The 11,290-nt window shown below is 54.5% G+C and overlaps 5 protein-coding genes across 5 annotated transcripts; 1 reads left to right on the plus strand and 4 right to left on the minus strand.

The window, feature by feature from the left end:
- Positions 1–2,703: 2,703 nt before the first annotated feature.
- Positions 2,704–3,528, minus strand: LOC124373640. The gene has a single exon (XM_046831993.1). The coding sequence runs from the start codon at positions 3,526–3,528 to the stop codon at positions 2,704–2,706; it is 825 nt and encodes a 274-aa protein (XP_046687949.1).
- A 2,101-nt stretch (positions 3,529–5,629) lies between these two features.
- LOC124373635 (histone H3.1-like) lies at positions 5,630–6,295 on the plus strand. Its single transcript, XM_046831988.1, is given in 2 exon segments — positions 5,630–6,068; positions 6,070–6,295. Coding segments are annotated over 2 exon segments (456 nt in total). The 5' UTR covers positions 5,630–5,819; the 3' UTR covers positions 6,277–6,295.
- Positions 6,296–7,079: 784 nt separating this feature from the next.
- On the minus strand, positions 7,080–7,457 carry LOC124373641 (LON peptidase N-terminal domain and RING finger protein 3-like). Its single transcript, XM_046831994.1, has one exon. It carries the CDS (start codon positions 7,455–7,457, stop codon positions 7,080–7,082), a length of 378 nt encoding a protein of 125 aa, XP_046687950.1.
- Positions 7,458–8,017: 560 nt separating this feature from the next.
- On the minus strand, positions 8,018–8,570 carry LOC124373642 (transcription elongation factor S-II-like; the record flags this gene model as incomplete). The annotated part of the gene is given in 4 exon segments (XM_046831995.1): positions 8,018–8,304; positions 8,307–8,367; positions 8,369–8,416; positions 8,418–8,570. Coding segments are annotated over 4 exon segments (549 nt in total), but the record flags the coding sequence as incomplete, so codon positions are not given.
- A 1,082-nt stretch (positions 8,571–9,652) lies between these two features.
- Positions 9,653–10,342, minus strand: LOC124373643 (CCA tRNA nucleotidyltransferase, mitochondrial-like). The gene is made up of 2 exons (XM_046831996.1): positions 10,180–10,342; positions 9,653–10,083 (listed from the first exon to the last, which is right to left on the minus strand). Exons 1-2 carry the CDS (start codon positions 10,340–10,342, stop codon positions 9,653–9,655), a joined length of 594 nt encoding a protein of 197 aa, XP_046687952.1.
- Between the last annotated feature and the right edge of the window lie 948 nt (positions 10,343–11,290).

Consider the following 11,290-nt stretch of genomic DNA (forward strand, 5'->3'; position numbering starts at 1 on the left):
AACAAGATCGTGGTCCAGCTTGACAAGACTCTGCACAACCTCGAGAGCTCTTATACGCTGCTCCTGGCGCCAAAAATCGCTTGCTCAGCCGATATAGGCGGTCGAAGCATTTCGGGAGAAACAGCGCAATCCTATCCTCCAGGAACCTCAGGGCCCCCTCCTGCCCCAGAAGGCCCAAAACCGCATCGATGATTATAAAAGCTTTCGCTGTCAAGAGCCTTGCCTATGATGCCCAAGGACCGTAAAGATCCAGGCCGTCTGTCCCGCCAGATCCGGAGTGCATCTCAAGAATCTTGCCCATAATATCAATGGCCCAGACCTTGCAGCGCCGTAGGGCCGGGGCCATATATCTTACAGAGATGGCGCACCGTGCACAGCTGGCACGGGGGGAACTCGCGGCAGAACACCAAGACAAGCAGCGAGAAAGAAGAGGGGCAGACAGAGACGGCAGGGAGAATATACTGCAGGTAATAGCTCTCCGCCTGGCCTGCAAGTCCTCAGATCCAACAAGGAGAAAACAGGAGCCTTACTGTCCATTCGATGCCCCCGGCGTCGATTTTGCTGTCCTCAGGCAAAGTGCTCGGGACCCGTATAAAGAGCGCAGCAAACTCGTTGGAAATAGCTTCCAAAGTGCGCGGTGCATCTGCTTGTACTGGGCCACAATTATCTGGAGGACGCCAAAGGCCAGCATCTTTGTCCGCTCGTTCTGGAGCCTCAGGAAGAGATACAAGCCCCGGAACAAGCTCCTCTCCGAAGCATTCGGCAAGCACGCTACAGGACGGAGTGAACTTTTTGAGGAGCACAAGGACAATCTTCAGGATGTATGCGGGCTCCGGTATTGCTGAGCAAAAAATGTCCCTCAGCCGAAACTGGAGCCTAAAGCACTCTGGAATGTGGTCCTGGCTTTGGAGTGCACAGCCTGTCAAAAAATGGACTGATTCCCCCAATAACAAGGCGGAAGGTCTCCTCGTGCACTGGACGTGCGGCCAAGTAGCATTCTAGTGCCTGAAATGCACTCGGGGACACCTCATTTGCTCCCAGCAGCGACATGATTTCGGCCAATGCGGGGTCTGGCCTGGCGTATCCAGAGCCATCCTTTGGTGCCATGGCCATCCTGCAAATAGAATTTTTATAATTGCCAGAGCACCGTGATGCGCTTTTAAAATGGGAGGACGAGCATTCAAAAATGGCTGCTGAATTTGCATCCGCTGCAATAGATGAGTGTGCCAGTGGGGGCCATGCGCAACTCTTTGGACGAAAATGATATAATCGGAGTCAGGCCCTGGATGCATTGTGCCGGAAGAACCCTGATACCCGCGTTTTCTTTGTGTGTAGTTTGCATGGCTGCGCTTCATTCGCCGAGGACTCGGGCTCAGATGCTCCATGTTCCGGCCGAGGCTCATGCTCGCTGCTCCGGCCATTCCTACTTGCGCTGCTGAGGACGGGGCAGTCCTCGTCCACGCTTGAGCACGGCTGCAAAATCCGCACTCCATGCTTGTGGCTGCTAGCAGCGAGTGGCTGCATTGCCGGAGCGCGCAAATACACGCCTAGCCGTGCCCCCTGTCCGGGCAGCACCCGCCCCAGGAATTAACTTGCTGTAGGCGTGCGTGCTCGTAAATTTTTTCACGGCAAAAATTTGCCCTTCATATGATTTTCAAGCAGAACATGATAGTGGTCATCACCAACGGCCGGCATGCTGGCAAGAAGGGCGTCGTTGTCAGGGAGCTCGGCGAGAACACAATTCTCGTGGGCAGGTGTGGAGCGTGTTCCTGTGGAGTCGGCGGACTATATGCCGGCGTGGCAAAAGCGGAGAAATGAGAAGTTTGTGACTTTCATCAAGAAGATAAATACTCGCCATGCGCTGGCCACAAGATACAAGGCGGACATCGGCCTGACGAATGTCGACTTCTCTGAGGCTGCCAGCGATGCTGGCGCTAAGAAGAATGCCAATGCCGAGGCCAACTCTATCATGAAGAATGCCTACGAGGGCCAAGAAGGCCAAAATGGCTCTTTACCTCGCTCGTTTTCTAAATAATAAAGTAACATTGCCTCAGTCCTCTCCCCAGCATCTGCTGCTTGCGCTCCGTTGTCATGTTGGGTTCTCGCGCCACGAACACGCAGATAGCATTGATTTTTTGTCAATTTGCAGCACCCATGAGAAACAAGAAGCAACGTTGAAATGACAAGCGAGGAAATAGACCAGGATGTTGCCAGTGCAGTGAGCAGGCCATGAGTTTGCAGAAATCAAGGATGTGTGTGAGTTTCTCGCCCGGACGAGCAGGGGGAGGCGGTGACCCTCGGCAAGTCTTTGGCTCTGCGGTCCTCTGCGGATGCAAGCAGCCTGCCATTCCGGCTCCAGCCGGGGCGGCCCCGCCAGGCATCGCGTCTCGGCCGTAGGGCCGTGCATTCGGGCTTACTGTGAATAAACAGATTAGAATGGCAGCACAAGGAGGCGCAGCCCTCTCGGCGGCCAAACTGTCCCCATCCTAGTACTCCTCTAAAAACCGCAAGAACCGCCGCTAGAGCCTTTCATTCACTAAGGTCGTGGTTTATTCTTTCGTGTCCTTAAATATGCCAAGATAATGGCTAGGGTCGAGCACAGCATAAAGCATGATCTGGTAGTGGTAGACGAGCGGGATCCACAGGAATGTGAATCTGGCATGCTCAAGCCACCTGCTCTCTTTCATGGTCACGCTTGCACGTCTAAATGCGTTGACGAGGCAGATAAGGTCGAGCTTCGTCAATTGGAATGCTGTTTATGGCCTTCACAGCAGCCCGCAGCCCTCGGAGCTGGATGGTCCCCCAGAGGAGACACTTGGCGCAGGACAGGCAGGCCAGAGGCTCTAGCATCTCGGTAAGAGTAGTGATATGCTGGGGGTCTATGAAAATATTGTCGGGATTCACCTGGTCCGAGATGCCGGGACGCGGCGAGGGGACCCTCACGCCGTGCGCCGGCCTGCTTGTTTCCCGGACCCTGCCGTTCTCCTCCATTATTTTTCTGCTCAGTTCTAGGACCTCGCCGTTAATTTCTGCCGGGGTTGCTGGCAAGCGATGCAAACGGCGGTTCTGAGCACCGCGTACAGCTCCACAAAGTTTTCCTTGTATGCCGCGCTGAACTTCCTCTGAAACAAGCCGGGGTTCGCAAAATAGCGGCCAAGTATTTTGGTGTGGAACGCCGCAATGTGTGTGGCCTATGGAAAAGCGCAGGCCGCTTAAGAGGCGGCTCATTTGCGCGCTGCTTCTGGCAATGCCATACAGGTCGGCCCAGACCTCGGCTGATCCTACGGCGCCTGTTGGTGAATACGCCTCCCTCGTCTTCAGAAGATCTATGTATCCGGACTTCCGCCCAAGGCTGCCTCTGCAATCGAGCAGCTTGCTGCGGAGCACTTTTGAGGCTGCGCGCGGACAGTTCCCGCCCAGCCCGAGTTTTATTTTGGAGAAGTAGTCAGACTCTGCGATGGCTTCGAGATTCTCGTAGATGGCGGCGTTCTGCTTCTCTGCATCAGACAGGGGCGAGTTGCGCCGCATGCAGTACCGATGAGCAGTGGCGCCAGGACGCCAAGAAGCCTAGTGTGGACAGCCAGCATGGTAAACATGGACAGCCGCTTTATATAGGGCTCAGCAAAAACAAAAATAAGCACGTCGTTTCAGCCTAAGCCATGCCAATCACAATCGGCCCCGACGAGATAATATGAAATGGGAGGCATCAAAATGCAGCACCTGCCGTCTAGAATGTCTGGGGCCTGCGCCTTTTCTACCGCGCCAGAGGGAAGGCCATCAGCAGCAGTCTCCGCTTAAAGCGACTGATCGCAAACGCCTCACAAATACCTTATTTTCAACAATTTATTAATTACAAAGCACATTCTGCCCGCCTACGGGGCGTGGCCCAGAAGTGTGAGCCCGAGAGAAGTGCAAACAACGTGTATTACCAGATGCAGACACTTGAAAATAAAGATGGTGTCTATTTCGACATATCTGAACATGAGAAAGTTCACCAGGATGTTCCCAAGCGTGGCCAAAATAAGGACAGATGGCAAACGCCCGCGTTCGAGAGAATGTCCTGCACTATGTTTTTATACTCATACGGCATCCCCTCGTGGTAGTCAAACGTCGTCATGATAACGACTATGCCCGATTGCAACGAGGAGGGTCGCCACAGGATCCTGCGAAATCGCAATGATATACTTCAGCATGTTCATGACGGCCAAATATGATGAAAAATAAGATTGTCAACAGCACGAGGCTTCTCGGCTCCCTCACCGTCTTCGTATAGAAGCCGCCGAGCGCAATCACTACCGTGAGCACGAGCAGGACGTTCCTCTCCATCCTGAGCTTGCGCCCTGTTATCAGCTCGGTGACTACCAGGCTGAAACAGGACGCCCGCGGCATCCAGTGCCAGCTTCAGCGAGAACGAGTATCTGTATCCAATGGGCATAGCTGCTGCTGAGGGTCATGTTGTATATGCAGGCGAATGCAAGGCCCGCCAAGAAGTTGCTGCGTTCCTATTGTCCTATTCTTGCGCGCCAGGAAGAGCACCTGCGTGCATACGAATATGATCAGCGGGACAGCCAGGAAGGAAATGAGATCATTCATGCTGCTTGTCCTGTATGTGTGACGGGCCAGCTCATCCGTTACAATGCTAGTCAGAAGCGCGGCAATCGGCAGCGCAGTCGTCTGTGCTATTCCCATGCGCGGGGTGAGCCGTGAAAATATTTAGGGGCTGCCAAGGGGCAAGGCCGGCGAATGGAAAGCCTTCCTCCCATGTGCAGGAACAAGCAGCTGCGGAAGAGCGGGTGCCGGCCTGGCCATCAAGTGAGCTGGGGCGTCTATGCTTTGCCCCTGCGCCTGCGGGGGCCTTGGTAAAAGGCGCGCCAGCAAGCAATCCCAGATGCCCCTGGGGATGGCCAGCAGCTGCGGCTCTCCATTTCAGCACCGGGCAAAATGCCATGCAATATCAGCGCTGTCAGTCTTATGGTGCATTCTGGAGGCACCATGATAATCCTGGATGATGCGGCTACCCTTGTTGCAGGTGGACCAATCCAGACTACAGCCTGGCAGGACGCGGGGTGTCACTCCTTGGAGAAGAATAGGCCGGCAAGAGAGCAAAAGCCGGTCCCTTCATTGATAAAAGTATGAGAGTCAAAATTTGCTCTAGCTTTCAGATACTTCTTGAGCTGCCACGAGGCCGCCCGTCTCACCCGGGCCGACCGGGAGAGATGAAAATGCCCAGCAGCGCCCTGGCGGCTTTTTCCTCTGCGGAGTGCGCTGCGCAGTGGAGTGCCAGCCGAGCACGGAAAACTCAATTATATGTGTGCGCCGAGGGTCTCAAAATTTGCTCTCAGGAAGAAAAATACGCCACGCATACGAGAATTTTTATTTGTTTCAAGGAGCAGACTGCGCGGCCTGCAAAACGAGGGCGTCCTGCATTCTGCACCGTGCCAGGGTAGGCATGTGTTAATGCACAATGGCGTTTGTTTCCGCGCACACTATGGCCCGGCAGCATCTGCCGTCTTTTCCCTGCGGTTTTCCGCCGCCGCGCGCCTGCGCTGCAATTAATTGGCAGTTGCCAAAGATTCCCGCCAAATCAAAATTAGACAGAGCAAAGGCAGAGAAGGAGGCGCAGAGGGACATGATTGTCAGGCATGCGGCAAAACCAGATGCGCCGTGCTCAGGGATTTTACTGAAAGAGCACAGAGGCGCCCAATCCTGTTTTCCTTATTTTTTATAATAAACAGGCGCCGCATCCTTCTTGAGGGAGGCTGAAACGCGCAGTTCCCTCCTTTTTTAGCTATAAAAATAAATGTTTTCCCCGACCCATCATGGCCCGGACCAAACAATCTGCAAGGAAGACGCCAGGCATCACCGGGGGTAAGGCCCCGAGGAAGCAGCTCGTCACCAAGTCGGCAAGGAAGACTGCGACCGAGACACCGGCAAGCGGGGCTGCCAAGAAGCACCGCTACAGGCCGGGGACTGTTGCGCTCCGCGAGATCCGCAGGTACCAGAAGAGCACCGAGCGCCTCATCAGAAAGCTTCCGTTCCAGCGCCTCTGCAGGTCCATATGCCGCGAGAGGGGTGAATGCCGCAGACATCAGGTTCCAGGGCCCGGCCCTCGTTGCCCTTCAGGAGGCTACTGAGCTGTACTTGGTCGGTCTGTTCGAGGACGCGCTGCTCTGTGCACAGCCATGCCAAGCGCGTGACTGTCTTCGGCAAGGATTCCTATTGGTCTCCAGAATCCGCTCTAGATTTATGAGAGTTTACAGCGCCACAGAGAAATAAATAATATGTTCTGCATGTCTCGCGGCTCTTGCTTTTTGTTTGGGGTGGCAAATTTTTTTTCGGCTGCCAGTCCCGGCTGGGGCCGAGGCGCAGGCTGCTGTGTGTGGCTCTTTTTCTATTGGTGCTCCGGCCCGCCCATCATTCTCGGCAAGTGACGAGCAGCAGGCAAAGACGGCTCGAAGGCGGGCCACGGGCGAGCACTGTGCGCGTTTGCCGGAGCGCGAAGACTCGCGAATGGCAGAGCAGGCATCCTGTGCACGAAACAGGCGGCTTTCTTCCCCTCGGGAGGCAGCTCCGTCAGATTTGATGCCAAATTTTTGAAACCTCTTGCCGTATGGACGACGAGAGCAGCGCAGGCGTCATCTTCCCGTTCTACATCCCCACGGGCACTAACAACAGCACGCCGCCTCAGGTCAAGGATAACGCGGCGATGATTCGCGGAGTAGAGTGTGTGCTGGAAGGAGTATCTATTTGATGTTCCCCTGTTTGATGAGGCGGGCCTGGTGCACGGCAAGATTTTTTACTGGCAGCCCGCCATACTGGAGCACGACATAATGGAGCGGGGCATATAAGGCTTGTGAAGAACGGCCATTGGACTGGACGCGGAGAACTGAAGGCCTAGGAAGGGTGGAGGCCGAGTGAGTCCGTAAAAGTAGCCATCGAGCATGTATTTATTAAATTCGGCATTCAGGCGGGCGATCTCTTTCCTTCCCGCAGCCTCCTGCCTCTGCCCCATCCACTGTGGGTTTCATATGTCAAGCGCCCTCGTGAGATGGGAGTGCAGCCAGGGCCTGCACGCATGCCTACTTGCCCAGGAAGCGGTCAACACGGGAGGCCATGCGGGAATCATAGCTTATCTTGGTAACGGGCTGTTCGCATATGCTGCACCTGGCATCGGCCTGGATGCATCCCTCGCAGTAGTAATGGCCGCAGCCTGTGACCACAGGCCTCCTGAGAAGACCTCCACAGCCCGAGCATTTTAAATTGCCTGGAATTACTCCCCAGGCCCTGCAGCGCAGTGCGTGCTTCATCCACTCCTGCGTCTGGGGACGCGCCTTGACGAAGCCCTCATCCGTCACCAGGACCGCGCTGGCCCCCTCTCCCTCATCCGCAACCCTCTCGAGAAAGTCTTCGGTATTCCCGACGGCTTCCGGACCTTCACGATGTCGTAGCTCGGTCATTGTTAGTAGGGCAGTGCTGGATGAAGTGCCCCTTATTGGCACGCAGCGGAAGCATATGTAATTTCTCTGGCGGCTCCTTCAGGAAACCGCTTCGGACTGCGGTGGTCCGGCCGGCGCTCCCGCGTCTGCATTGTATTCTTGGACATCCAGGCGGGTATGCGGTGCACAACAATATAGCTGTTCCTGGGGATCTGTGCGTATTCGTCCGACTAGCTGCTCCTCGGTCTCAGCATCAAAGAACAGGAGGTCGAAGTCCTTGGACGTCATCCTGCGCTGGGTAGTGATTCTCGTATCTCAGCTCCACAGCGGAAGCCCGTTGCTCTCAAAGAACACCTGCGAGTAGTCCTTGTTGGAGCGAAATCTGTAGTTAATGAACGAGGCCATTGCGGGGATGGGCTGTATTTTTGCACCGGCTATACGGCCCTCATCCCGGTGCCAAGACAAATGGATCCGCGTTCTCCCTGTTAGAGGCACGGCAAACGCAGCACTGGAAGGCGAAAGGAGCTAAAACGCCGGCAAGAATAAATATTGCTGATTCGTCTTTATTTATGGGCGACTCTCTAGAATCTCAGCGGTGGCCGCACACGGTTGCAATGCACAAACGTCGTCATCGGCTCGTCGCAGCTCCGGATCTGCAGCTGGCTGTAGGTGCACTTGCGCTGCTTGCACCGTGAGCACTGGAACATATCTGTCTCTGACGCGGCCCTCGCCACCTGCGCCGCAAGCAGACTATCGCGCATCGCCTCCGCGTCTATACTCTTCACCTCGTCCGACTTCATTTCCGAGATAGACATCTCCACAAACTCTGCAGCCCCAAGCTTCTCGCCATAGGACTCTGTTGCACAGCTTCGGAGTTCTCTTTCAAATTGTGCGACTTGGAGCGCACAATCTTCGGGAACATATCATCCTTGTTCTGAAAAATATACTCTTGCGATTTCAAAAGATAAAAATACAGCTTTACTCCATTTTAATTTCCTTAATGTTCGCCTTAAAAGCGCTTAAGAACATCTGGGCAGCCTTTTCTACCTTAGGATTCCTGTTAGAGTACTTTTTCAGGGCTTCCTTCTCTGACAGCTCATCCTCGGGCTCTCCATGTCGACGTCCACACCCGAGTCACCTCCTGCTTCTCCGTCTTCCGCATTCCGGGCGCGGGCCATTCTGGCCTCGAAGGCCTTTCGGATCGCCGAGGCCACCTCGCCAGACTGCGCACTGCTGAGCATCTCAGCCAGCTTCCGATGGTCGCATTCCTTTAGACGTCGATATAGCGCTGATTGCGGCTATGTCGCCATTCCGTTATCGCACTAGTTATATCGGTCATTCGGTGAATGGCAAATTTTTTCGATCAAAGTTATTCCGGGCGGCCAGCAGATATGCCGAGAGGGGGCGGACTCCGGGTCCATGGGCTGGCGGCTGAACGGCCCATGAGCACTAGCAGCCAGAGGACGTCTGGGGTGCTGCGCGAGGCCCCACAAAATGCAGCCGCCAAACAGATCCAAATGCGCTTATTTTTCGGAACAATGCTGCAATGCCTCTCCAGGGAGGCCTATTTGTATGGCGGTGCAGCGGACTGACCCGTAAGGCTTTTTCAGTTAAATACAGACGTCAGGATTTCTTTTTTGGTAGCGCCCGGCTGGTCGATTTGGTATACAAGGCAGTTGAAGAGTGCGACACGATAATTCCTCGGGGGAAGGCCAAGCTCTTTCAAATCGTCGCCGGTAACAACAGGCGGCACCCGATGGCGGTCGTGGAGATTTCTGCGCACAATGCCAATGGGCCATGCTCTCTGCGGATTTAGCCGTCCAGTCACCGCGCAATATGAGCAGGGCCTCAAAGAGGTGCTTGCCACAGACTAGCGCCAGGCACGTCAGGCTGGCACTTCCTCCGCTGCACATATACTCATGGATTCCTCGAGTCTCTGGATGCATGCAGTACGCTGCTTCGAGCTCTTTAGACTGTCCGCAGCACCGCCACATTGACATACTCCATCCGCTTGCCGCGCCTCACCTTGAGTCCAATATAGTTATGCAGCGCCATATACAGCCAAAGAATTCGCACGTCCGTGCGCTCCCACACTATTTCCTGTATATTCGGCTGCTATTATCCCTTGCACGCGCCATTCTCATAGCGGGCCTGCAGCTTGGAGACAAACTCCTTGCACTTATCAAATAGACGAAGCGACAGCACCCTGTCCACCTCTACGTCGGCCTCCGGGGTGAAGACCGTCCGGACATAGCCCGTCTTGACAATCTCCGCCATCCCACGTATCCGTTTTCATAGCCCAGCATCTTAAACAGCTCCATTTCTATCCTCTCGCTGGCCACTTTGCAGCGCAGCCCGGACTCGATCTCGGGCGCTGCCAGCGCTTCATATATTGAGTGATCAATATCGAAGCCTAGTTTGGCCTTGAACCGAAAAATCCGCATAATACGGAGAGGGTCTTCCTGGAGGGTGATCTGGGGTCCAGAGGCGTCCTGGATGATCCTGTCCCTGATGTCCCTCAGCCCAGCCCCCGTGTAGTCTTCAATCTCGCCGCTGTGAAGATTGTAGAAAAGAGCATTGACGGTGATGTCCCGGCGCAGGGCATCTCCAGCGGGAGTGCCAGGCTTGATTGTGGGAATCCGGGAGTCTGCGTATGTCTCGCTCCTCAGATGCGCAAAGTCGATACTGATTCCATAGATAGAGCCACTGCAGTCTCAAGGTGCTTTGATTTGTCCGGATTTGCCTGGATTTTGTGGATGAGGGCGGGGAAGAGCGGCTGCCAGGCTGTTCCGCAGCATTTTCGCCAAGCGTCTTAGAAGGCCAAGCGCGAAGGCGTACCCAGACATGTTGTCCAGCGTGACATCTATATCATGGGAGGGCATGCCATAATCTTGTCCCGCACCCATCCTCCAGCAAACCGCGCTATGGCGGGGGGATTTTGGGCGTCTGCAAAATTCTTATTGCGCGTGCAATCTGCTGCTCCTCCTCGCTAAGCTGAATCATGGGCATCCCTGCTGATTCGCACAAATCGCGGCTCCCCAGACAGCAGCACCGTGAGAATAGGCCTGCCTTCGTAGCTATAAAGAACAGCGGCAGGATGACGGCCAGCAGGGAATTCTGCTATCAACGCTCGAAAAGACGCGCCAGGCTACCTAACTAAATTTCCTAAAACGCCCAGCATTCCTGTTTCTTTAAACAATTTAATCACGGAGACTAGCAGCAGCCTCTGCCAGCCTCTCCTCTTTGGCCTTGAATGCCAGCTTTGATGACACTCTGCCTGCTGATTTCCCAAAAACCTCAATCAGATTCTCCGTCAGACTAGTGAAGCTTTTCTCGATGTTTATGCCGTCCTGGGCACTAACTTCGCAGTAGCAGGACTCGGGGAGGCTGTAGGCGTCTAGAAATTTCTTGACGTCTGCACTGCTGACCTGGAGCCTGTCTCCAGAGTCAATCTTGTTTCCCAATGATCATAATCGGCGTAGCCTTGGGGACGTCTCTCTTCTCAAGCTCCCCCATCAGTCCTTGAGATGCTCAATGTTTCTGCATTCAGCAAGTCAAACACGAGCATGATGCCATTGGCACCCTGTAATAGTGTGCCACTATTGCCTTGAACCTCTCCTGCCCCGCCGTGTCCATATCTGCAGCTTTACGCACTTCCCATTGACAACAATGTTTTGATTTTGAAATCAACCCAATCGTAGACGCACCGTCCTTGCTGTACGTATTGTCGGTGTAGCGGCGCATCAGGCTCGTCTTTCCCACGCCTGAGTCCCGATCAGTATGATTTTAAAAAGATAGTCGTGCGTGGCGTCCATGGGCTGTGGCTATATTTTTCAGAGATATTTTATGAAAAA

Source organism: Homalodisca vitripennis, unplaced genomic scaffold (assembly GCF_021130785.1).
Source record: "Homalodisca vitripennis isolate AUS2020 unplaced genomic scaffold, UT_GWSS_2.1 ScUCBcl_6086;HRSCAF=13136, whole genome shotgun sequence".
Taxonomy (NCBI): Eukaryota; Metazoa; Arthropoda; class Insecta; order Hemiptera; family Cicadellidae; genus Homalodisca; species Homalodisca vitripennis.

Bases quoted from the DNA above. Each gene is read 5' to 3' on its own strand.
- LOC124373640 (XM_046831993.1), bottom strand. From the start codon at position 3,528: ATGCGGCGCAACTCGCCCCTGTCTGATGCAGAGAAGCAGAACGCCGCC.
- LOC124373641 (XM_046831994.1), bottom strand. From the start codon at position 7,457: ATGACCGAGCTACGACATCGTGAAGGTCCGGAAGCCGTCGGGAATACC.
- LOC124373643 (XM_046831996.1), bottom strand. From the start codon at position 10,342: ATGGGTGCGGGACAAGATTATGGCATGCCCTCCCATGATATAGATGTC. The intron at 10,084-10,179 runs GCAAATCCGGAC...AGACATACGCAG, and splicing joins CCCTCATCCACAAAATCCAG to ACTCCCGGATTCCCACAATC.